The 27,791-nt window shown below is 36.7% G+C and overlaps 1 protein-coding gene across 1 annotated transcript in view; it reads left to right on the plus strand.

The window, feature by feature from the left end:
- The window catches only part of CFAP44 (cilia and flagella associated protein 44), a 142,156-nt gene that overhangs the window by 96,729 nt on the left and 17,636 nt on the right, over positions 1-27,791 (plus strand). Inside the window, exons 26-32 of the mRNA XM_043874030.1 lie at positions 1,298-1,798; positions 7,067-7,270; positions 8,214-8,409; positions 23,430-23,540; positions 25,302-25,432; positions 26,511-26,627; positions 27,450-27,651. Coding sequence (XP_043729965.1) covers positions 1,298-1,798; positions 7,067-7,270; positions 8,214-8,409; positions 23,430-23,540; positions 25,302-25,432; positions 26,511-26,627; positions 27,450-27,651 — 1,462 coding nt within the window. The remainder of the gene's footprint in view (positions 1-1,297; positions 1,799-7,066; positions 7,271-8,213; positions 8,410-23,429; positions 23,541-25,301; positions 25,433-26,510; positions 26,628-27,449; positions 27,652-27,791) is intronic.

Below are 27,791 nucleotides of genomic sequence, written 5' to 3' on the forward strand. Positions count from 1 at the left end.
TATTAAAAAAATTTAAAAAAAATTTTTTTTGTGGCACCAGACATATGCCATGCCATGCCATTCCATGCCATAGACATGGCATTTTGGATATTAATTCTCCAACCAGGAATCTAACCCACACCCCCTGCCTTGGAAGCATAGAGTCTTAACCACTGGACCACAAGGAAGTCCCTCCTCAAACATGTTAGAAATAGTATATTATACATCCCCCTCCCTGTGGCTAGTATTTAGTGTGTGAGATACTTGGAAAACTTGAAAAAGAAGCTTGGTATGTAAATAGGGCTCCTCAAAGACATAGGCCTTACAGGCATCAGGCTGGTTTGGGTTTGCTCTTCTCGACTTAATTTTCAATCCTCAGGTACTTCAGATGTGGCCCCAACTCACCCAAGGGCTGGATTTTGACTTTAAATCTTAATGCTTTAAAGGTTTATTCTTAACTATGTAAAACATGTCCTCTATTTTGTTGCAGTAGCTTGTAAAAACACTGTAAGTTTTATAAGACTACTCAAAGAAGTGCCTTTTGATCTTTAATTTTCATTAATCTGTATATTTATGCAAAGTTACTCTTAATAGCTCTTGGGCCATCTAATTGCCCAACTGCACACAGGAGTAGGGTTGCATGTGATTATAGGCTCTGGTAAACACATTTAAGAAAGAGACTGGGGAGAGGACTGGCAGTGAGGAAGCACCTGTGGCACCAGGGAGTAGAAGCAGGGGTGTAGCTTGGCTTGGATATATGAAGAAGGAATCAAGGAAGAATCCAGGAATCTCTTGGTGTCATGTGATACTGAAATTCAGAATCATGACCTTGCCTGCACAAGGAGTTACAGATATTACGTGGCCAAAATACAGAATTAAAACAGGTTAAACTGTAGTTTGATACTAGTTGGATACCCCTGAGTCTAAGCCCATGGGATTTGAGTTTCCATCAGAGAAGGATGGTTACTTGTGTGTTCCTAACCAAAGGATGACCTTCCCCCTCCTGGGATCTGGCTGAGTACAGGGCTCACGAAGGACTTCTGTGAGTAGTGGGAGGTTGACAGGGGAACTCAGCCTGATAAGCCAGTTGGGGGACACCAGAGGTCATATCCAGACTGTCTCCCCCTTATGGAGAGATGAAATAGGGAAAAGCCTAACCATCAGAGAAAATAACTTGGTAGTGAACAGGAATGATCAGAAAGATTTTTTTTCTTGAATTCTGCTAGGCATACCAGTCAAGGGACAAAATCGAGTCATATTTCAGACTGCCCTTTGTGGTTGGGTTGTCATTTCACTTCCCTCCTATTCCTTTTCTCAGGCCTACTCAAAGAAAATGCACATGAACAAGAGCATCATCTCTCTTCGAGACCTTAAGGTGGCTGTCATCGAGGAAATACAGTGTCTGGTGCAAGAACTGAAGACCATTCAGTTGACTCTTCCCATATCCAAGCACCTGCCCATTCCCCAGGTCCCTCAGATATACCCGGAAGAAGTTCCAGAAAAGAGATTTCAGTATGATGATGAAACCCTCCTAGCTTTTAAGCAACAGCAAGTGAAAAGTCAGGATGAAAAGGCCCGCCAGGTGGAACAGACAGCATTTGCAGGCTCAGCTGGAGGCTTCCTCAGACTGTCTTCTGGAAAGGAGGGAGATTTAACAACACGTGATTCATTGTCTAGAGCATCAAAAGCATCAACATTCAGTCTGGACCTTCCAAAGTTCACAGAATTTGAAACAGCAGATCCAACTGATGTGGAGCTGGAGATTATGAAGAGGGAGGAGATCAAACACGTGTACATGCAACAGTATTTGATCAACCGGGTAAGAAATGTGACGGCTTATTTAAAGCTGAAAGACGGAAGAGCTAGATCTAGATTCTTACTTATTTTTAACTTCTCTACATTAACCTCCCCCTAAACTCTGACCAGTCCACAACTCACTGATAGCTTGGCTTCCCTCCCCATCCCTGGACTTCTGAAAATCATTCTGCTCTGCACAGAACTTTGGAGCTTATCAATTTTTTTCTTTTTGAAAAGCTATAAATCAAGGGCAAATCCATGTTATTTGGTATCTAACTAAAGTCATGCTAAAGAAGTGATGGAGCAGCTTTCGGATGATGGATGGAACATGATTTAAAACCTTCCAGTGAAAGTGAGGCACCATCTGCTTTTCACCCCTGCTCTTTCTCTAATGTATGATTTGCCCTGTTAGTGCGAGTGTTCACGGTTAACAGCTAGCCTCAGAATCATGGAATAGCAAATATTTTTATTTCTAGGAAAATCAAGACCAGGTTGGGGCCAGTTGTGTGCAGGAGGTGCTCTGAATAGCGGAGGAAAAAGTCCTTTCTTGGATGGGAAGCTCCCTCCTGCCAGTCGTACGGAGTCCCCTTGCTCAGTGTATCTTTCTGGCCACACTCTGAAGGCACCCCCTATTACCGTGCCCCCAACCTTATTCATCACCATTATGTCTACTTATTCCAGTCCTGTTTTCTCAGTCTTCCTGTTTCTCCCCACTCACTTCCTCCTTCTGAGTTTCATCTGTGCTTTTTCCTTTGCTATTTCCTTCTGCTTGCAATGACTTCCTTTCAAAGTTGCCATCATTTAAAACTCAGCTCACTTCCAGACTCTCTCCGTAATCTTCTGCCCTCATTACATACTCTTGTTTCTTCTAAACTCCATTTGTACTTAAATCAGCACCTCATGCTTTATACTAATTTTTCCTGCTGTTTTGTATTGTTAGTTTTTTTTTTTTCCTTTTTTTTAAAAAATTTTTCACGTATTCCCCATCCTGATCCCCCCTCCCACCTCCCTCTCCACCCGATTCCTCTGGGTCTTCCCAGTGCACCAGGCCCGAGCACTTGTCTCATGCATCCAACCTGGGCTGGTGATCTGTTTCACTATAGATAATATACATGCTGTTCTTTTGAAATGTATTGTTAGTTTTGTCTTATAACTTAGATTATACAATTTTTAATTGAGGTACAGTTGATGTTATATGTTACAGATGTATAATAAAATGATTCACAGTTTTTAAAGTTATACTCCATTTGTAGTTACTCTAAAATTTGGTGCACAATAATCATTGTAGCTTATTTTACACCTAATAGTTTATACCTGTTAATGTCATACCCTTATATTGCCCCTCTCTTCTTTCCTCTCCCGACTTGTAACCACTACGTTGTTGTCTATATTTCTGTTTCCTTTTTGTTATATTCACTAGTTTGCTTTATTTTTTTTATATTCCACATATTACTGCTAACATATAATATTTATCCTTCTCTGACTGACTTATTTCACTAATCATAATATTCCCCAGGTCCATTCATGTCATTGCAAATGGCAAAATTTCATTCTTTTATATGGCTGGGTAGTATTCCATTTCACATATGTATGTATCGCATTTTCTTTTTCTATTCATCTGTTTATGGACACTTTGGGTTGCCTCCTAAGTGTTGCTTCCTTAGGTTGCATTTTGAGAGACCTCCCTCTCCACATTCTCAACAATATTTGTTATTTGTGTATGTGTGTATGTGTGTTTGATGATAGCCATTCTATGAGGTGTGAGGTGATTATCTCACTGTGGTTTTGATTTGCATTTTCCTAATGATTAGGAATATTGAGCATTTTTTCGTGTGCCTATTGGCCACCTGCATTTCTTTTTTGGAAAAATGTCTATTCAGGTCTTCTGCCTATTTTTAAATCATTTTTTTGATGTTAAGTTGTATGAGTTGTTTATACAAGTTGGATATTAACCCCTTATCAGTCATATCATTTGCCAATATTTTCTCCCATGCAGTAGGTTGTATTTTCATCTTTTTTTTGGTGATTTCCTTTGATATCTGAAATTAGATTTGTCTATTTTTGTTCTTGTTTGCTTTAACAGACAGAGCCAAAAAAAAAAAAATTGCTATGATTTATGTCAAAGAGTGTTCTACTTATGTTTTCCTCCAAGAATTTTATGGTTTCCAGCCTTATGTTTAGGTCTTTAATCCATTTTGAGTTTATTTTTGTGTATGGTGTTATAGAATGTTCTAATTTTACTCTTTTATATATAACTGTCCCATTTTCCCAGCATCATTTATTGAAAGGACTATCTTTTCTTCATTGTATGTTCTTGTCTCCTTTGTCACTGATTAATTGACCATATGTGCCTGAGTTTATTTCTGGGCTCTCTGTTCCCTTTCATTGATTGATGTGTCTGTTTTTGTGCCAGTGTAATACTGTTTGATCATTACAACTTTGTAGTATGATCTTGAAGTCAGGGAGTATAATTCCTCCAGCTCTGTTTTTCTTTCTCAAGATTGTTTTGGGGTCTTTTGTATTTCCATACAAATTAAAAAAAAATTGTTCTGTTTCTGTGAAAAATGCCATTGGTATTTTGATAGGGATTGCATTGAATCTATAGGTTGCTTTGGATAGTATAGTAATTTTAACAATACTGATTCTTTCCATCCATAGTATATATCCATCCATAGCATAGTATATTTTTCCATCTGTTCCTGTGGTCTTCAGTTTCTTCCATCAGTTTCTTAGAATTTTCTGAGTATAGGTCTTTTACCTCCCTAGGTAGATTTATTTCTAACTATTTTGTTTGTTTTGAGGTGATGGTAAATGAGATTGCTTCCTTAATTTCTTTCTGATAATTAATTTTTAGCATATAGAAATGCAAAAGATTTCTATATATTAACTTTATATCCTGCAACTTTACTAAATTCATTGATGAGCTCCAGGAGTTGTCTGGTGGTGTCTTTAGGATTTTCTATGTATATGTCATCTGCAAACAGAAATAGTTTTGCTTCTTCTTTTTCAATTTGGATTCCTTTTATTTCTTGTATGATTGCTGTGACTAGGATTTCCAACATTATGTGGAATAAAAGAGGCAATATTGAGCATCCTTGTCTTGTTCCTGATCTTAGAGGAAATGCTTTCAGTTTTTCACCTTTGAGTATGATATTAGTTATGGATTTGTCATATTATGACTTTTATTATGTTGAACTATGTTCTCTGTCTGCCCCCTTTCTAAAAAGTTTTTATCATAAATAGATGTTAAATTTTGTCAAAAGTTTTTCTGCAGTGAGATAATCATGTGGCTTTTATTTTTCAATTTGTTAATGTGGTGCAACACACTGATTTGTGTCTATTGAATTATCCTTGCATCCTTGGAATAAATCTCATTGATCATAATGTATGATTATTTAAGGTACTGTTGGGATCAGTTTGCTAATATTTTGTTAAGGACTTTTGCATCTACGTTCATCAGTGATATTGGGCTGTAATGCTCTTTTTTGCATGATATATTTGTCTGGTTTTAGTATCAGGATAATACTGGCCTTATAGAATGAGTTTGGAAGTGTTCCTTCCTTTGCAATTTTTTGGGGTAGTTTTAGGATGGCTGTTAACTCTTCTCTAAATGTTCGGTAGAATTCACCTGTGAAGCTATCCAGTCTGATTCAACTTCATTACTGTTCTGTTCATTGGTCTGTTCATTTCTGTGGTGTCAGTTGTACTCCTTTTTCATTTCTGATTTTATTGACTTAGGCCACCTCCCGTTTTTTCTTGTTGAGTTTAAATTAAGGTTTGTCAATTTTATCTTTTCAAAGACCAGCCTTTTTATCAATCAGTTTTATTGATTTTTTTTCTTTAGTCTCCATTTCATTAGATCATACAGTTCTTGAGGGAAGGGCCACATATACTTCTGATTCCCCTGAAGTGTCTAGGACAATTTCAGACATATAGTAGATTTTCTGTAAAAAGTTTTGATTGATTTAATTTTAACTAGTTATTAATTTAACAAATATTTATTGGCCATTCTATGTGCAGAAACAGTGTAAGCTAGGTAGTAGGGATGCAACATTTCTCAAGCCAGACATGTACTCTATCTTCATAAAGCTTACAGATATGAAGTGTAGTGAGAATAAAACAAGCATAACCCTTACAACTTGGACACCCATGTGGTATAGCTGCAGAATGGTGTTGCACTAAAGACAGTATAGTCCTGTCTCCAAAGAAGCTTAAAAATAATTCAGATTTATTAAGCAAGCATTAAAAGGGGAACCCACTTAGTCTACAGTCAAACATTAAAAGTTAAATTTTTCTTTTCCTTGATTTGTTTTTGTTTCTGTTTTTCAGCTCTCTGAAATTCTCTAGCAGTTTCACTGCCCCTGACCCACAGATGTCTTCCTCTTTCTCAGCCTTAGGTTGAACCCTCACTCATTATAGGTGTTAGATAGTCAAGGCTTTGCATCATGTACAGCCTAATGAAAAACATGGAATGGTGTGTATTCTTCCTGTTGTACTAGTTTCTTTAAGAGAATCTGCCCTTAGGGCTGTCTTTTGCTTTCTTCATCTCCTTTGGGATGGGACAAGGGAGAAGCTATGTCAAAATCAAAGTAAAACAGGATTTAAGATCATTTGAAATGGCAGTGGAATAAAGTCTAGACTAGGATCTGAGTTACTTGAGTTCTTATCTATAACAAATTAGTTTTGGTCTCAAGGAAATCATTTTTAGTCTCAATTTCTTCATCTATAAATAAACTAAGTAAAGAAGATTGAATAAATTTCTTATGGTTCCACAATTATATTTATCTATTTAAAAATTTGCTGTTCCATAGCTTTGAAATTTTTCAAAATAAGGTGAGGAAAGTAAAAATTTTTTAGTGCTTACTGTGTGAAGGACAGTGTAGAGATACTGTGGGGATGGAATGGAGACAAATATAAACAATATCCATGAAGAGCTCATAGTCTCCAATTTAAACAAAGATTTAATCAAGATTTATTATAAAACTGATTTAAAGTAGGAAGGACATTCTTGATCAATGGGTTAATCAATTATGAAGAAATAGCTGAAAGGACTGCAACTTCCTCAAGAATTCCTACCACTTAATAAATTTAATTTATATTCTGAACTGATTTATGTGACTACATACATACACATGTGCCTACTCACCCACCTTTATAATTTTCCATCCAAAATAAGGGCATAATAAACAAAATGCTTTTACCCAAACAAATCAATATTGTTGGATAGTTTTAAAGATGCACTTATCTGTTTTAAGCTTCTAACATACCCTCAAATCTTTTTCCACCTCAGATCAAAGAACTGATTGTCACTTTTGATGCAGAACTCCGTCTCCTGAGACATCAGAAACTGAAGTTAGATATTCAGATGAAATTATCTGACCTGCACCATGTCACATTATTTCAAGAAATGCTTCTCCTGAAGAACTTTGAAAAACAGGAGAACATACTTCAAGAGCGTGTTAATTCATTAGACAAAGAGGAACAGGACATGCAAGTATGAATGGTCAAAAGATTGCTAACTGGCTACAGCCTTAGTTATGGAGGGGACTCAATTCTTCTTTTCTTCTTCTTAATTTCCCCCCTTGTTCTAGTCTACATCTTTTTCTTGTCTTCTCTTCATCCTCCTTTTTCCTGTTATTCCTGTTTGCTCTCTATTTTTGGTAACCTTGCTCAGGGAACAGTGAATCATAATTTTAATGAATTTGATCTGATATCTTATAAAGTAGGAGAATAAAATTTTCAAAAGTGACCCTTATGTTTTGTTTACATATGTATTTAAAATTATTTTTGTTGTTAGTAGCTATCATGTGAAGTTGAGTTTTGATTATATATTATCATTATGAATGAACATACTTGGAAAAGGAGTTGGTAAATTTCTTAAATATGATAGCTACTTTCAGAGTAATACATAATTGACTAGCACAGGAAATTTTCTTTATTATATATATTAATATGTAAATTTAAGGAGATTAATTATACCACCTATCTTTGTCATAAACAAAGAAGGAGTCTATTAGATAATGTATACACAATAGTGATGTCAGTTTGTAGATGTATCAGCTTCACTAAGAACAAATTTGTCTTTTTGTTTTAGGTATCTTGTGTTGATATGAAAGAGAGTCTTTTTTGAGAGTACATACAGAAAAATATTAGCTGACATTCACATATAAGTAAAAATTTTAAATTAATTTAGTTTTTTGAGGAAGTTAAACATCAAAAAATCTATCTTATCTGATTCTGACCTTAATTGATTTTTACAAAAGAATTATAAGTTTTAAACAAATGAATGACTCTGCAAACATCAGAAATGTAAACTTATATTAAGATTTTAAAATGTTTGTAGACTGTAACCTTACACTGTAATGTACATTATTCTCTGAACCCAGTTTATCCGGAAATATTTTATTTATCATTTGTTGATATTCTTTTTCATTTAGTGGAAAATAAATGAAACTCTTAAAGAGATGGAAGAGAAAAAGAATGAAGTAGCCAAGCTACAGGACCAAGAAAAAGCCCTCTATGCTGGTTTCCAAACAGCGCTTGGAGAAAACAATAAATTTGCTAATTTCCTTATGAAGGTACTAAAGAAGAGGATTAAGCGGGTGAAGAAAAAAGAGGTCGAAGGAGATGTCGGTTTGTATTTCTTTCTTATATATGATTCTATTTTTTCTCATTAGCATGAAATAGAGAAATAACTAAGGGATATATTACACACATTTTTTTTTTTCCACTACAACATAGACAATGTAGAGGCACTGTGGGGTTACAGAGGAGAGGATATAAACTTTTAGGTCTCTAACCATCAAAAGTGTGTGTGCATATGGTATGAGATAGCATAGGGTAGTTTCATTTAACAAGCACTTCTTTTCATGTTTACTTGACACCTGTGTATCTTTCATAAAATTTCTCGTCATGTCTTTTGCCCACGTTTGAATACAGTGCTTGCTTTTATACTGTTGAATTTTGAGAACTCTACATATTATATGCACTAGTCCTTTGTCAAATAATGTGGTTTGCAAATATTTTCTCCTAGTCTGTAGCTTGGTTTTTCATTCTCTGAATAGGATCATTTGCAGGGCAATAGTTTTGAATTTTGTCAGTGTTCAATTTGTCATTTTTTCCTCTCTTGGATTTTGTTTTGTTGTCAAGTCTAAGAATTCTTTGCCTAGCCCTGGGTCTCAAAGATTTTCTTTTATTTTTTTTCTAAAGATTTTATAGTTTTACATTGAAATCCATGATCCACTTGGAGTTAAGTTTTCTATAAGGTAGGAGACTTAAGTCAAGGTTTTTGTTTTCTCCTAGGAATGTCCAATTTTTCTGGTACCATTTGTTGAAAAGGCTGTCTATCTTCCGTTGGATTGCCTTTATCTTTGTCAAAAATCATTTGAGCCTATTTGTGTGGACCTATTTCTGTTTTTTTTTTTTTTTTTTTTTCTTTTTAATTCTGTTCTGTTGATCTATGTGTCTATCTCTTCCTCAATCCTATGGTCTTGAGTATGGTAGGTATTGAGTTCTAAAATCAGGTAGACTAATTCCTCCCACTATTATTCTTTTTAAAAATTGCATTAGCTATTCTGGTTCAGAGGAGAAACATTTAAGGCTGAGAGTGAAACAGCTGATCTGTGGCAGCCTAAATGGAATGAGACTCAGACAGACCTTGCCATAGCCATACATACCCTGGATAGGAATGCTGGTCCCCTGGAAGGCAAAGGGGCTGGGAGCTGGAGTTTGGGGAGTGTGGAGCAATCCCAGGATGAGGGCTGCTGTTGACTGTGGAGAGATGGATCCAGAGGGGTGAGGGAGGAGATTGTGATGAGAAATGCCTGTGGAGGAAAGCCGGGCAGCCACCTAAGCAAGGCGATACTGCTTAGTCATGTGTAGGGGGTGGAGCCATCACTATAGCCTCTTTCTCCCCACAGGCCAACATCAGCAGTTGAACAATAGAGAGGCTGGCCCATCAAATGCCTGAGGCACTGAACTACAGAGTAGGACCCCACCTAGGGTGCCCCTTTAAGTGCCTGATGTGCCAATCTATAGAGTTGGACCCCAGCCAGGGGGGCCCCTCTATGTGCCTGATGCTCCAAACAACAGAGAAGGACCCCAGGCAAGGGAGCCCTCTAAGCTCCTGAATGGGCAGAGCTAAGGAGAAAGACTGGCCAAAGAGACCTTCTGATCACTAGCTATAAGAGGCTCAAAAAAAGGCTCTGATAGGACCATAACTCCTGTGGCGGAGGCAGTCCATGTCCCTGCACACTTGGCGCCACCAGGGTCCCCACAAGCCAAGCAGCTGCACCACCTTCACGCTCAACTCTCACTGGGGCAGAGCTGCCACAGGCAAAAAATAGTCCTGCATCTATGCGTACAAAGTTGCTTCGGTAGTGTCCGACTCTTTGCAACCCTGTAGACTGTGGCCTGCCAGGCCCCTCTGTCAGGAAGGGGGATTCTCCAGGCAAGAATACTGGAGTGTATTGACCAATACTGGTTGCCATACCCTACTAGAGCACTATATTTCCTGCTGTCCTGGCTGTCAACTCCCTTGAGTACCTGGTGCTACCAGAACCCCTGCAACCCAAGCAGCTGCACCACCTCCACACCTGGTCTTACGGAGGCAAACCTAAGTCCTCTAGGCCAGCCTCAGGAGCAAACCCCAGTGGATGAGCCACATGCAGAAGTGGAGATAAAACCACAGTTGAAACCAAGGGGCAGTGTGGCTAAGGAAGAAGGCCCAAAATCTATCTTTCCACCAGCTGTACAAGCTGCAGGTTAAATCCACATGATAAACTAGGCAGACTCTGTGTTGATGGACTATATAAAAGGTCATTGAGAGCTCCCACAAAAGAAAATGCACAAGTTCTGATAGCTGTGGACATTGGAAGCAAGAACACATAGGAGTAGGGCCAGATTAGAATCTGAGCTGCCCCCACAGCAGGTCCAGAAATCAGCACAGTGTTGGAGGGCATCCTAGGGAGGTGAAGTGGACTGTGACTCCCAGCAAGGGAAAGGACTCTAGTAGCAGTGATTCAAGAAAAACATTTATTATTCTTATGTTTTGACTTGCTCTGTATATTCTTTTAGATTTTTTTTCCTTTATTTTCTCCCCCCGTTGTAGTTGTTGATTTTATTGGCACTATGAACTCTAATTAAACTTTTAAGCTTGTTTTTTCCTCAGTCACATTTTTTATTGCTGTTATAAACCCCTGCCTCTACATTGGGCTTTTGCAGTTATGTGGAGTTTTCGTTTTTTCCTCTTTTTTTAATTTTAATTTTTTAAGCCTATTATAGTTTTTTCTACATTTATTTCTTTGTTTGCCTTTCCTATTGTTCTTTTCTCCTTGCAGTTAATTTTTAATGTATATAAATCTTCTTCATCTACCTCTATTTAACTTTGCGTATCTATTCTTTCTTTTCTTTTCTTTCTTTCCTTTCCTCTCAACATTTTGTCAGTTTTATTTTCACTGCTTTACTCCCCAATTGGCAGCTTGCTTTAGTTTTGTTTTCCAGTTTTTGCTTTAGTTAGTTTTGTCCTGGTAGATATAATTTTTGGTTTCCTTTGTTCGCCAGGTCAATCTACTGTACTTTATTTTTGTTGGACTGTTCTGATTTTGCTTATGGGTGTATATGTATGTGTGTATATTCACTCACATTTTTTATTGTTGCTATAAACCTCTGCCCCTACATTGGGCTTTTGTAGTACTGTGGAGTTTTCCATTTTTTTCCCCATTGTCTGTCTTCTTCCATTTTCTTTCTTTTCTCTTTTTTATAATTTAATTTTTAATTTTTTAAAAACTTATTATATTTTTTCTACATTTATTCCTTTGTTTGTCTTTCCTACTGTTCTTTTCCTCTTGCAGTTTAATCTTTAATGTATACAAATCTTTGTCTACCTCTATTTAACTTTGCATATCTATTCTTTTTTTTTTGTTTCTTTCTTTCCTTTCCTCTCAACATATTTGTTAGTTTTGTTTTCAATGCTTTATTCCCCACTTGGCACCTTGCTTTAGTTTTGTTTTCCAGTTTGTGCTTTAGTTAGCTTTGTTCTTAACTGGTAAATATAAATTTTGATTTACTTTGTTTGCTGGACTAATCTACTGCACTTTATTTTTGTTGGACTGTTTTCACTTTGCTCATGGGTGTATATGTATATGTGTGTATTCCATTATTTTAATTATTATTTGTCTGATTTTGTAATTGCCATTTGTCTGGGGTTCATCTTTGGTTTCTCATTTTTGGATATTTGTTTTAATCTCACTTAATGCCATAACAAACCACTGGTGGAAACTTTGTTCCTGACCAAAGATCAAGCCCTGAGCCTTTGGAGTGGGAGCACTGACTCCAAACACCTAGACCACCAGAGAACTAACCCTAAGGAGTATCAAATAGTGAGAACTCACAAAGGAAACCACTTGAATACAAGACCTGCCATCACCCAATCACCAGTAGCACCCTGTGTAGGACACCTCATCTAAACAACAACAACAACAACAACAAAATACAAACCAAATAATCAGCAGACAGGATTACTACCTCACTCAGCCTTGACCATCAGAGGAGAAACAAACAACCAAACAAAAAATCAGCACAAACTCACCCTATATGAAGCTCATGCAAACCACTGGACCAACCTTTGAGGGCAGAAACCAAAAGGAAGAAAGAATTCAACCTTGAAACCTGGCAAAAGGAGACCTCAAACACAATAAGTTAAAAAAAAATAACAAAAAGTCATATAAATACTACACAAATGAAGGAAAAAGATAGAAACACTGAAGTCCAAATAAATGAAGAGGAAATAGGCCAACTACCTGAAAAAGAATTCAGAATAATGATAGTAAAGATGATCAAAACCTTGAAAACAAAATGGAGAAAATGCAAGAATCAATTAACAAAGACCTAAAAGAATTAAAGAATAAATATACAGAGACAAAGGACACAATTACTGAAATTAAAAATACTCTAGAAGGAATCAATAGCAGAGTATCTGAAGCAAAAGAACGAATCAGTGAGCTGGAAGATAAAATGGTGGAAATAACTCCTGAAGAGCAGAATAAAGTAAAAAGAATGAACTGAAGATAGTCTCAGAGACCTCTGGGACAATATCAAATGCACCAACATTTTGAAGTATAGGGGTCCCAGAAGAAGAAGAAAAAAAGAAAGGGTATGAAATTTTTGAAAAGACTATAATTGAAAATTTCCCCAACATGGAAAAGGAAATAGTCAATCAAGTCCAAGAGGCACAAAGAGTCCCATATAGGATAAACCCAAGGAGAAACACGCCAAGACACATACTAGTCAAACTAACAATGACTAAACACAAAGAAAGAATATTAAAAGCATCAAGGGAGAAGCAACAATTAACATACAAGGGAAACCCCATACACTTAACAGCTGATCTTTAAGAAGAAGCTCTGCAGGCCAGAAGGGAATGGCAAGATATATTTAAAGTACTGAAAGGGAAAAAACTGCAACCAAGATTACTGTACTCGACAAGGATCGTATTCAAAATTGATAGAGAAATAAAAAGTTTTTCAGACAAGCAAAAGTTAAGAGAATTCAGTACCACCAAACCAGCTTTACAACAAATGTTAAAGGGACTTATATAGTCAAGAAATACAAGAGAAGAAAATAGATCTACAAAATCAACCCCAAACATTTAAGAAAATGGCAATAGGAACATATATATCAATAATTACTTAAAATGTAAATGGATTAAATGCTCCAGCCAAAAGACACACACTGGCTGAATGGATACAAAAACAAGACCCAAATAAATGCTGTCTAAAATAAAAACCCACTTCAGAGCTCAAGACACATAGAGACTGAACGTGAGAGGATGGAAAAATATATTCCATGCAAATGGAAAGCAAAAGAAAGCTGGAGTAGCAATCCTCATATCGACAAAATAGACCTTAAAGATTACAAGAGATAAGAAAGGACACTCCATAATGGTCAAGTATCAATTCAAGAGGAAGACATAAAAATTGTAAATATCTATGCACTCAACATAGGTGCACCTCAATACTAACAGACATAAAAGGAGAAATTGACAGTAACACAATAATAGTAGGAGACTTTAACACCCCACTCACATCAATGGACAGATCATCCAAATAGAAAATTAATAAGGAAACACAAGTCTTAAATGATACATTAGCTGAAATGGATCTCATTGATATCTTCAGGACATTCCATCCAAATGCAGAAGAATAGACCTTCTTCTCAAGTGCACATGGAACATTCTCCAGGACAGATCACATCTTGGGTAAAAAATCAAACCTCAGTGAAATTTAAGAAAACTGAAATCATATCAAGCATCTTCTCTGATCACAATGCTATGAGACTAGATTTGAATTACAAGAAAAAAACTGTAAGAAACACAAACACATGGATGTTAAACAACACATGTCTAAATAACCAACATGTTACTGAAGAAATCAAAAGGGAAATGAAAAAAATTCTAGAAACAAATGACAATGATAAAATGACAGCTCAAAACCTATGGGATGCAGCAAAAGCAGTTCTAAGAGGGAAGTTTATAGCAATACAATCCTACCTCAAGAAACAAGAAAAAAATCAAATAGACAACCTAACTTTACACCTAAAACAACTGGAAGGAAGCAGAAGAAGAAGAACAACAAACCAAAAATTAGTAGAAGGAAAGAAATCATAAAGATCCAAGCAGAAATAAATGAAAAACAAATGAAAGAGACAATTGTAAAGATTAATAAAACTAAAAGCTGGTTCTTTGAGAAGATCAACAAAATGGACAAGCCTTTACTCAGACTCATCAAGAAAAAAAGAGAAGAATCAAGTCAATAAAATTAGAAACGAAAAAGGAGAGGTTACAACAGACAATGCAGAAATATAAAGGATTATGAGAGACTATTATGAACAACTGTATGGCAATAAAATGGGTAACCTGGAAGAAATGGACAGATTCTTAGAAAACTTCAGTCTTCTAAGACTGAACCAGGAAGAAATAGAAATTATGAACAACCCAATTGCAAGCACTAAAACTGAAGCTGTGATCAAAAATCTCCCCCAAAACAAAAGCCCAGGACCAGATAACTTCACAGGGAAATTCCATCAAACATTTATAGAAGAGCTAATGCCTATCCTTCTAAAACTCTTTCAAAAAATTGCAGAGGAAGGAACACTTCCAAACTCATTCTACAAGGCCACCATCACCCTGATACCAAAACCAGACAAAGACAAGACAAAAAAAGAAAACCACAGGCCAATATCACTGATGAACATAGATGAAAACATCCTCAACAAAATTTTAGCAAAGAGAATTCAGCAGCACATCAGGAAGCTCATACACCATGATCAAGTTGGGTTTATTCCAGGAATGCAAGGACTCTTCAGTATATGAAAATCAATATGATACCCCATATTAACAAATTGAAAGATGGAACCCATATGGTAACCTCAACAGATGCAGAGAAAACCTTTGACAAAATTCAGCACCAATTTGTGATTAAAACTCTTCAAAAAATGGTCATAGAAGGAACCAGTGTTCTTTACCTCAACATGATAAAGGCCATATATGATAAGCCTACAGCAAACATTATTCTCAATGGTGAAAAACTGAAACCGTTCCCCCTAAGGTCAGGAACAAGACAAGGGTGTCCACTCTCACCACTATTATTCAACATAGTTCTGGAAACTCTAGCTACAGCAGTCAGAGAAGAAAAAGAAATAAAAGGAACCCGGGTTGGAAAAGAAGTAAAGTGCACACTGGTTGCAGATGACATAGTACTATACATAGAAAACCCTAAAGATAGTATCAGAAAATTACTATAGCTAATCAGTGAATTTAGCAAAGTTGCAGGGTACAAAATCAATACACAGAAATCACTTGCATTTCTATATACTAACAATGAAAAATCTGAAAGAGAAATTAAGGAATCAATCCCATTCATCATTGCAACAAAAAGAATTAAATATCTAGGAATAAACTTACCTAAGGAGACAAAAGAACTGTACACAGAAAGTTATAAGACACCAATGAAAGAAATCAAAGATGACATAAACAGATGGAGAGATATTCCATGTTCCTGGGTAGGAAGAATCAATATTTTGAACATGACTATACTACCAAATGCAATCTACAGATTCAATGTGATCCCTATCAAATTACCAATGGCATTTTTCACAGAACTGGAACAAAAAATTTCACAATTCATACAGAAAAACAAAAGACCCTGAATAGCCAAAGCAGTCTTGAGAAAGAAAAATGGAGCTGGAGTAATCAACCTTCCTGGCTTCAGATTATACTACAAAGCTACAGTCATCAAGACAGTATGGTACTGGCAAAAAAACAGAAATATAGACAATGGAACAAGGTAGAAAGCCCAGAAATAAATGCTTGCACACCTTATTTTTGACAAAGGAGAAAAGAATATACAATGGGGCAAAGACAGCCTCTTCAATAAATGGTGCTGGGAAAACTGGACAGCTACATGTAAAACAATGAAATTAGAACACTTCCTAACACCATGTACAAAGATAAACTCAAAATGGATTAAAGACCTAAATGTAAGACCAGAAACTATAAAACTCTTAGAGGAAAGCATAGGCAGAACACTCGGTGACATAAATCAAAGCAAGATCCTCTGTGACCCACCTCCTAGAGTAGTGGAAATAAAAACAAAAGTAAACAAGTGGGACCTGATTAAACTTAAAAGCTTTTGCACATCAAAGGAAACTATAATCAGGGTGAAAAGACAACCCTCAGAATGGGAGAAAATAATAGTAAATGAAACAACTGACAAAGAATTAATTTCCAAAATATACAAGCAGCTCATATAACTCAATGCCAGAAAAGCAAACAACCCAATCAAAAGGTGGGAAAAATACCTAAACAGACATTTCTCCAAAGAAGACATACAGATCACTAACAAACACATGAAAAGATGCTCAACATTGCTCATTATTAGGGAAATGCAAATCAAAACTACAATGAGATATCACCTCACATCAGTCAGAATGGCCATCATCAAAAAGTCTACAAATGGTAAATGCTGGAGAGGGTGTGGAGAAAAGGGACCACTCTTGAGCTGTTGGGAATGTAAATTGATACAGCCACTATGGAAGTCAGTATGGAGATTCCTTAAAAACTAGGAATAAAACCACCATATGACCCAGCAATCCCACTCCTAGGCATATACTCTAAGGAAACCAAAATTGAAAAAGGCACATATATCCCACTGCTCATTGCAGCACTATTTACAATAGCTAGAACATGGAAGCAACCTAGATGTCCATCGACAGATGAATGGATAAAGAAGTCATGGTACATATACTTAATGGAATATTACTCAGCCTTTAAAAGGAACACATTTGAGTCCCTTCTGATGAGGTGGATGAACCTAGAACCTATTATACAGAGTGAAGTGAGTCAGAAAGAGAAAGATACATATTCTAATACACATATATGGAATCTAGAAAAATGGTACTGAAGAATTTATTTACAGGGAAACAGTGGAGAAACAGACTTGTGGACATGGGGAGAGGGGAGGAGAGGGTGAGATATATGGAAAGAGTAACATGGAAATTTACATTACCGTATGTAAAATAGATAGCCAACGGGAATTTGCTGTATGACTCAGGAAACTCAAACAGCGGCTCTGTATCAACCTAGAGGGGTGGGATGGGGAGGGAAATGGGAGGGAGTTTCAAAAGGGAGGGGATATATGTATACCTATTGCTGATTCATGTGGAGGTTTGACAGAAAACAGCAAAATCTATAAAGCAATTATCCTTCAATAAAATATAAATTTAAAAACTTTTATGCCTGTATTCATGAGGATCACTGTACTGTCTTTATACTATATTTGGTTTTGAGTATCAGGAGAATACTAGCTTCAAAATATGAATTGGGAAGTCTTCTCCCCTTTTTTTGGTGAAGGAAATGGCAACCCACTCCAGTATTCTTAACTGGAGAATTCCATAGACAGAGGAGCCTGGCAGGCTATAGTCCATCGGGTCACAAAGGGTTTGGCATGACTTAGTGACTAAACAACTCCCCTTTCTGATTTTTCTGGAAGATACTGTATAGAATTTATGGCAATTCTTTAAATGTCTGGTAGAGTTCTCCAGTGAAACTATTTGGGCCAAGAGATTTCTTCAAGGTAGTTTTAAAATTAGAATTTCAAAGTTCTTAATAGTTACAGAACTATTCACATTATCTCCTTTATATTGGGTGGGTTGTGGTAATTTGTATTTTTTGTGGAATTGGTCTGTTTCATTTAAGTTGCCAAATTTATGTGCATAGAGATGCTCATTGTATTTCCTTGCTATCCTTTTAATACCTGCAGGGTCTTTAGTAATAATGTTTGTTGCATTCTCGATATTGGTACCTTGTTTCTTATATTCCTTTCTTTTTTTCAGTTTTACTAGAGGTTTGTCAATTCAACTGATTTTTTTGAGAACAAGTCAGCTCTTTGTATAAGTGATTTTCTCTGTTTTCTGCTGTCAATTTTATTGCTTTCTGTTCTTATCTTTACTATTACCTTCCTTCTGCTTGCTTTGGGTTTACTTTGTACTCCTGTTTTTTAGGTTTTCAGGTGTGAGCTTAAATCACTGACTTGAGAATTTATTCTCTTTTCTAATTTAGTACTATAAATTTCTCTCTCAGCACTGCTTTAGTTGTATTCTACAAAACTTGAAGTTCATTTTCATTTACATTCTGGACAGTGTAGTTTTAAAATTTACATTGTTACTTTTGGATTCCATGGATTATATAGAAGTGTGTTGTTTAGGTCCAAGTGTTTTGAGATTTTCCTGTTATCTTTCTGTTATTGATTTCTAGTTGATTCGATTGTGGTCAGAGAACACATTTTGTGTGATTTCAATTCTTTTTTAGTTTTTGAGATTTGTTTTACGGTCTGACATATCTATCTTGGTGTATGTTCTGTGAGCATTTGCAAAGAATGTATTATATGTTGTACTGTATAGACATGTTCTATTACTGTCAGTTAGATTCTGTTGATTGATGGTTGATTTTCTGTATGGTTGTTGCATCAACTGTTGAGTTGGGGTGTGGAGGTCTCCAAATTCATTCACGGATTTATCTATTTCTCCTCTCATTTTTATCAGTTTTTACTTCCCATATTTCTGTTGTTTTATGCACTTACTGTTAAGATTTCTATGTTTTCTTGGTAGATTGGCATATTTATCATTATTTAATGTCTTTCTCTGTGTTAGGTAATTTTCCTTGCTCTGAAGTCCATTTTATCCTATATTATTATAGTCATTCCTGCTTTGGTTTTATTAATAGTTGTATGATATATTTTTCCCTCCTTTTAATTTCAGCTTGACTATATAGTTGCATTAGAAGTGAATTTCTGGTAGCATATGGCTGAATAATGTTTTTCATCCACTCTGTCTTTTAATTGGTGTATTGCATCACTTATATTTGATCTATTAGGGTTTAAGTCCGCTATTTTATTTTTTATCTGTTTTGTCTTTTTTCTTTTTCCTATCTTCCTGTGGGTCAGTCGAACATTTTTTAGGATTCCATTTTAATTTTCTCTAGCACTTTTTACAGTAGTCATGTATAGACATGAGAGTTGGACTTATAAAGAAAGCTGAGTGCCAAAGAATTGATGCGTTTGAACTGTGGTGTTGGAGAAGACTCTTGAGAGTCCCTTGGACACCAAGGAGATCCAACCAGTGCATCCTAAAGGAAATCAGTCCTGAATATTCATTGGAATGACTGATGTTGAAGCTGAAACTCCAATACTTTGGCCACTTGATGCGAAGAACTGACTCTTTTGAAAAGACCCTGATGCTGGGAAATATTGAAGGTGGGAGGAGAAGGGGATGACAGAGGATGAGATGGTTGGATGGCATCACCGACTCAATGGACATGAGCTTGAGTAAACTCCGGGAGTTGGTGATGGACAGGGAGGCCTGTTGTGCTGCAGTCCATGGGGTCGCAAAGAGTCAGACACAACTGAGCGACTGAACTGAACTGAGCACTTTTGAATGTATCTCTTTGTATAACTTTTTTAGTGGTTGCTGTCTATATTATATATATATATATAAAATTTATCCCAGTCCACCAGTGTCATCATTTTACCAATTTAAGTCAAGTATAGAATCCTTACCTACCTTTATATCCCAATTTCTTCCTTATTTATCATTTGATTGTCTTAAATATTTCCTCTGCATACATCTGGAACCATATCAGACAATGTTATAATTTTTGCTTCAATTATCAAACACAATTTAAACACTTGGAGGAAAGCCTAACCATATAGGCTTTATCCATATTTTTGTTCAATATTTCATTTTTTAAAAAGAAAAAATTCCCTCTGTTTAAAGAATTTCCTTTATCCATTCTTTTAGGGAGGGTATACTGGTGGCAGTTTAAAAATTTTTCCCCATAATCTAAGTATGTCTTGATTTCCCCTCTTTTTCTGAAAGACATTTTCATTGGATGTAGTATTCTAGATTGATTATTTCTTTTAACATTTGAAAAATACTGTGCCACTTCCTTCTGGTCACCATGGTTTCTGGTGAAACCCTCTGATATTCAAATTGCTATCCTCTGTAGGTGAAGTATCACTTTTCTTTCTTTGCCTTCAGTATTCTTTAGTTTTCAGAAGTTTGACTGTTATGTGATTTAGTGTCAATTTTGGAATTTTCCTCTTTGGAATACATTCAAGTTCTTTAATCTGTAGGTTTATGTACTTTGCCCAATTTGGGAAGTTTTCAGTCATTATTTCTTCAAGTCCGTTTAAAGACCTGTTCTTTCCTGACTCCTTCATGGCACTCTGATGGCATGACTGTTAAACTTTTCATTATGATCCCATTGGCCCCTGAGGCTCTGGTGTTTGGGTTTTGTTCGTTTCAGTTTGTTTTCCTTTTATGGTTCAGATTGACTAATTCCTATTTTTCTACCTTCAAGTTCATGGATTTATTTTTCTTCCCTTCTATTCTACTGTTGACCCCATCCCTTAGTTTTTATCAATGTATTTTTCACTTCTAAAATTTCCATTTACTTTTTCCTTATGTAAATAAATAAAAAGCCTGAGACTTTATATCTTTGAGGCATTCTGTTTTTTCATTGCTTCAAGTGTGTTCATAATTGCTCACTGAAGCATTTGTATCCTTCTTGTTTAAAATACTTTGTCAGATAATTCTGTTTCTGTCATCTTGGTGTTAACATTTATTGATTGTCTTTTTTCATTCAGTTAGAGATTTTTCTGGTTCTTGGTATGACTTTCAGCTAAAACCTAGAAACTTTCATATTATGTATTAGACTCTGTATCTTATTTAAATCTTCTGGTTTACTTGGGTTTCTCTAACACTGTTCTGTCAGAGGAAGGAATGGGTGCCTCCTCCTTATTGCCACGTGGAGGTACTCACATTTTATTGTCACCGAAGTGAAGGGAGATCTCCTTGTTACTTCCGTGTGCAGATGGGAGGTCTAGCTCCTTACAGAGTCTCTACTGACAACATGGTGGGGAAGGCCTTGGCACCTCTGGGCAATGGTAGAAGTCCTGACTCCCCACCAGGTCTCTTCTGACACCACCTCTGCAGGAAGGATGAAGAGAACCTTATTACTGCCATCTGAGAATGCAGGTCCAGACTGTGATTGCCACAGACATCTTGGTGGTTGGTGGGTAAGGGGATTGGTCACCCTCAGAAAGAATAAATATCTTGACTCCTTACTTGATCTTTTCTGACACTATCCTACCTGGAATGGTGGGGTCCTCATTACAGCTTGGCAAGGGTATATTCTGTGAGCACTTGCAAATAATGTACATTGTACTGTTTTGTGTGAATTGTTTTGGCTTGTCTAGGCTCCATTAGGCCTTTGCCAACATGGGTGTGAGTGGGATCACAGTATTTTTTTTTCCATTTATTTTTATTAATTGGAGGCTAATTACAATATTGTAGTGGTTTTTGCCATACATTGACATGAATCAGCCATAGATTTACATGTATTCCCCATCCCGATCCCCGCTCCCACCACCCTCTCCCCACTGCGATCCTTCTGGGTCTTCCCAGTGCACCAGCCCCGAGCACTTGTCTCATGCATCCAACCTGGGCTGGTGGATCACAGTATTTTTGTGTGGTCTTTCTTCAAGTTTTCTGTGTAGCTAATCTGCCTCTGTCCTGGTCATTTGGCTAGAGAGAGCAAGTTCTGGTTGGGCCTTTCTGTGTCTCTACCTGTTGGTGTTTCAGGTTAGACTGACTTAGTCTTCTTCACCTCAGAGATATATATGGCAAAAAGAAAATCCAAGGAAATCACTGCAGTGTTGTCCCTCAGGATTCGAAGTGCATAGTAGATCTGCCTCCTCCTTTCCACTTCTCAGAGTTATCTTGTGTTCATTTTATATTTAATGTCCAGGGGTTTTAGCTGTATTTAGTGGGAAGAATAGGGGAAGTAGATCTACTTCATCTTCCTAAAAGCAGACGTCTGTGTAAGAATTTTAAAGCCTATTTATAAACATTGTTGATTTATTTCATAAGGTGGTACAGATCACTAATAGTAATTTTAAGAGACATCTTAATTTAAGAAGTTTTCTAGTGAGTATGAGGTCCACTTCTTAACTTTATATATTTTGATGTTCCATAAAATAGAAACTGTTAATTGTTCATACATGGACTCAAAGTGTTTTAAAAGAAAATGGAGTAGAGTTGAGTGGAAGAGGCATACAATCCTTATCTAAAATTCTTGGGAACAGATATATTTTAGTATTCAAAAAATTTATATTTTATATAACATGTTAAACATGATATGATATTGTTAAAGAAATAATCATTCATGACACTTGTTAAAGAACAATAAGGCAGACTTTGTTCAGGGGACCACTATCATGGGATTTTATAGTAAGAGAGAGATCAGCTCAACTCTGAATACAAGGCAAATGGAGACTTATAGCCAAGGAGTAAGATTGGGGTTAGTTGATGGAAAATTATTGAGAGGTAAGGTAATTCTTTGCTAAACTGACATAACAGGATTTTTGTTGAAGGCAAGCCAGAGTGATACGATATTAAGGCTAAGGAAAAAGGAATTTAACCAGATATTAAGGGTAGTGAATTTTACTAAATTGACTCAACAGGACTCTTGCTAAAACTCGACTAAGTGGGCCAAGGACAGAGCATGGGTCAAGGACCAGACAGAGGACTCAGAGGAGCCTGACTCAAGTTTGGTTAAAGGAGAGTCTTTGTCAACTAGCAATCCCAATAGGGTTTGGTGCAGAATCTCGAAATCAAACATTTAATATGAATACTTCCACAGTAAGACATGAATATTCACAAAAGTAGGTTAAGTTAAGATTATAACTAGTGTTACTTAGTTCAGAGAAGTTATGAAAATCCTCTCTTTTCAGGGCACTATGCTGTATAACCAAGGGTGCATTAGGCAGGTCATAGTACAAGCAGCTTGGCAACTTGGTCTCACCCCTCTCTGACTCGATGCACTGAAATTAATTGCATAACCTTCTGCAGGCATTTGAGTTTTCAGTCCCTGTGTCCTTAACTATCTTAAATTCTTCTAAAAATATTGAGTAATTTCCTTATTTACCCCTTGTTTTCCTAGTAACTAACTCATTGAAAATGATTTATTTTTAAAATCTGGGATTTATCTTAACACAGGAACTTCTCTGCATATTAACAGTGTTTTTCTCTCTCCTTAGATGAAGAGGAGGAAAGTGAAGAATCAAGTGAAGAAGAATCCAGCTTGGAGAGTGATGAGGAGGGGTCTGGATCTGAAGATGAGGTTTTTGATGATTCTATCTGCCCAACAAGTAAGTTGGATAAAACTGTGCATTCTTTGTGATGTTTGACTATGGATGATAATACCAAAAAGATCCTCATTTTTGGTTTCTCAATTGTCTCATAATATTTAAGGAAAGGATATATATATCCTATTATATCATGTATAATAAACATGAAGTATAGTCTAATGAATACTTTGGGCACTCTCTAGACAATTTACTTCCTATTTCTTGAGGCTGCTATTTATGAGTACCAAATTAAATAATCTGCAGACAATCTATAGTTGATTCAGTCATAAATTATGCAGAAAGTTTCATTTTACCAAGAAACAGAAAATTTATGTATGTGTATGTACATGTGTGTATGTAAAAATACACATGTGTATTTTTATAAAACTCTCCCTTTTTGCCAAACCATTAAATTTTCTTATTTCAAACCTGTTTTTTAAGGGAAATTTTTATGTCTCCTGGAGATTCTTGGCGATTTATATTCACTGTTTTCACTGGTGAAACCAGTCTGAAATATTCTTACAGTCTTAAGATTCTTATGTGAGTGAAAGTCACTCAGTCATGTCCAACTCTTTGCACCCCCATGGACTATACAGTCCATGGAGTTCTACAGGCCTGAATACTGGAGTGGGTAGCCTTTCCCTTCTCCAGGGGATCTTCTTAACCCTGGGATCAAACCCAGGTCTCCTGCATTGCAGGTGGATTCTTTATCAGCTGAGCCACAAAGGAAGACCAAGAATACTGGAGTAGGTAAACTATCCCTTCTCTGGGGATCTTCCCGACCAAGGAATTGAACCGGGATCTCCTGCATTGCAGGCAAATTCTTTACCAACTGAGCTATCAGGGAAGCCTTAAGATTCTTATAGTCCAGACCAATATTTTTACAGTCTCGACAGAGGAATGATTCATAGGAAAAAACTATTTCTTCTTGATCTGAAATTATTTTCCTAGATATTTCAATAAATTATAAATCAAATTTTAATTTCAAATAAAGTTGAAATCATGTTTTGATTTTGAAAATAATTCTAAAGTCATATTTGTGAGTGAAAGAGAGCTAGAAAATATTGTAATGCAGGATTAAGCTGCTTGAACAAAATCTCGTGGCTAGGTTGGTGGTAGCACTAGGGCTGGAACTAAGATTACTAGATTCCATTGTGGTGATCTATTATGTTTCCACATTCTTTATCCATGACTCCGTGGATAAATGTGGCTGTTAGTGTGGTAGGGTGAAAAATAGTATAGAGATACTGTACTTGAATCCTGTTCTATCACATTTCAGCTATGTGACGTCTCTGAGACTTAATGATTGTCACCTGTAAAATGGAAACAATAGTTTTGACCTTGCAGGGCCTGTGGGGCTTGAATGAGCTAAGGTATATAAAGCACCCAGCACAAAGCTTGGCTCAGAGCATTGTTCAGAACATCAGTACTAACATCATAGCCAGTATCATGATTATTTTTTAAAAAATATTAGCTACGCTGGGTCTCAGTTGCAGCACTGGGGTCTTTGATCTTTGTTTCGGCACGCAGGATCTAGTTCCCTGACCAGGGATTGAACCCAAGCCCCATGAATTGGGAGCTCAGAGTCTTAGCCACTGAACTGGCAGGGAAGTCTCTATCATGATTATTAATACCATTAATAATTTCTACCTGGAGCCCTAAGTGTAGTGAAACTTTACTGGAGTAGATGGACATTAATAATTCTGAAACCCCAAAGTTCACACTTATAACTATATTCTATAATGAATGGAGCTGCTTTTTTTGTTTTGTCTGTCTTTTCAGATTGTGATATGGGTCTCTTTGAACTGGCCCTTCAACTTCGGGAGAAAAGGCTGGACATTGAAGAGGCTTTAGTTGAAGAAAAAAAAATGATCGATAACCTCAAAAAGGAACATGATACATTGTCCAAAAAAGTATGTTTTTCTGCCTTTTTCAGGTCTGTTTATCATCTCCCAACATGCTACACCTCCTTCTAGCCATAATACTGCCATTTCATAGCAATGGCATGAGTTAGGACTTATTGTTAGAAGAGAGACATTTCCCATGTTGCATCCTTTTACAGATGTCTTTGAGGGCCATTGCCTCTTTGATGATTGGAACTTTTTCTAAATCATTGGCCCGCAAACTTTTTTGATTACATACTTCTGGAAGTAAAAAAAAAAAAATTGTGAAACATATATTCCCACAATAAATGTATATTTATTTAGAAATTATACCCATAAACTATTGTATTAATTATATTTAATGTATTATGAAACATTTGCAAAAACAGAAAATAAAAAGAATAAGATAAAAATAAATAGATATGGAAACTCCATTTTCTTTCTGGACCCCAGTAGATCACTTTGACATTCTGAGGGGTATGCATTCCTTTGGGAGGCCACTAAGCTAAACTTCTGGTACTGTTATATTGATTTTTTCTCCCATATCTACTCCGTTTCCCTCTTAGGTACTCTTTCCTAGAGCAGCATCACTTGTCTCATGTTCAGAAATGTTTTTGGTAGGCTGCTTCTCCTCTTGCAGAAAGGAAATGATTTGGAAAACTTTCAAGTATTTTAGGAGATGAGGCATGTACTTTAGAAATACTGTAGTTGGTAATTTCATTACCATAAAGGGCTTTCTTCACTAATTTATTGAGATCCTTATGACCAAATGAGATTTGAACCATCCTTACAGAGACACTACTGGCTGAGAGATGATTTTCCAGCAGAAAATAAAAGGGAGATGGGAACACGTCCTCTGCATTTTCATTCACAAAATCTCTACAACTCTGGGGTCATAGGGACAATTAAAAAAGTGGTGTAGCTCATGACTTAGCAGAAAGAGAATAATACATACTTCTGGGTGGCAGTCTGGGATTATCTGTTTAATCCAGCCCAACAAGGCAGATCCAGCTCATATTTTTTCTTCCTCCCCAAATGGCTTCATTTATCACCTTGGTTATATATTCACCAAATCTTGTCAACATCTCGCACTTGGGGCTTTCTACAGGTAAAAATTGTGGCAACTAATCTGAATGCGGCAGAGGAGGCCCTGGAGGCTTATCAACGTGAGAAGCAGCAGCGGCTGAATGAACTGCTGGTTGTGATCCCCTTGAAGCTCCACCAGGTGATGGGACTGGAGGTTGCCCCACCCTCTTTAAGCAGAAGAGCCATCACCCTCAGACTTTTCCAGAGAAAGATTCATGGGACACTGGTGGGGAAAAGGGCAGTCCTTGTCTGAGACATCTACCTGCAGAATGACACCCCAACATTTCTTACCCCTTCTGAGATTGTGATAAAAACATAATATCAAAACACGTATATTTCCTGGTGGTTGTTATGACTTTGAAAGTTGAATTACTTCAAGTCTGAAGCAATGAGGTGCCTATGACTTAAAGGAATGGCTTGGAGGTTGAAATCTTCTTGTCTCTTGGACACATGGCACTTTTCACACCTTCTTTAAATAGATACGGACTAATGGTGCGAGAATTATCTTCCCTTATTCTTTACTTGTTAATGAGGGAGGTTAAGATAAAAGGAATATACTTTTTCCCCTTTTCTTTGTTCATCTCTGTATCCCACTTGAATTACAACTTACATTAAAATGTAAGCAAAGGCCCCTTGTAATGCATTTTGTCAGGTAAAGACCCAAACTGGATTAACTGTCTGTAGCAGTTTGCCAAATATTCCAGCCCTGAAATGTCTGTTCCATCCTTAGGCAGTAGATATCCAGCGTGGTCATTTTGGAAAGATTTGCTGTCCCAGAGGGATGTAATGTGATTTCTTTTTGAAAGCAGCTTCTTGCTTTTACCTTCTTCAGTGGTGAGAGTTAGGAGACCAAAGGTCATGACCTAACAAGGGACAGAAAAAGAAGCAGACCCCTTTCTATGACTTTATATTTACTTTGGTTTTTGTCTATTTTGATACCAGTTTTGTCATGCTTTTGTAGATAGAGTATGTGCTATTTGGAGAACTACCGAGTGATCTTTCTGGAAGTTTAGTCTTTTCCAACCGCTCCTTGGGACGACTGCAAGAACGAATTGTCCAGCTCCATGAGGAAAATTCCAAGCAGAAAAGACTTAACAAAGAATGCCGGGAGAGGCGTAAGCAGCTCATCCGGGAAAAGAGAGAGATGGCCAAAACGATACAGAGTGAGTAGTAAGCCCATGGCTTACCTAGTAATATTTATTGATTACAGAGGGGTCTGTCAAGTGGTCATCTCCAGCTCTGAAAACAGTAGGTCATCACAGATCCAAACCGCTGAGCAGAAATAACACCTTCCCCTCTTTCT

Source organism: Cervus elaphus, chromosome 19, assembly GCF_910594005.1.
Source record: "Cervus elaphus chromosome 19, mCerEla1.1, whole genome shotgun sequence".
Lineage (NCBI taxonomy): Eukaryota > Metazoa > Chordata > Mammalia > Artiodactyla > Cervidae > Cervus > Cervus elaphus.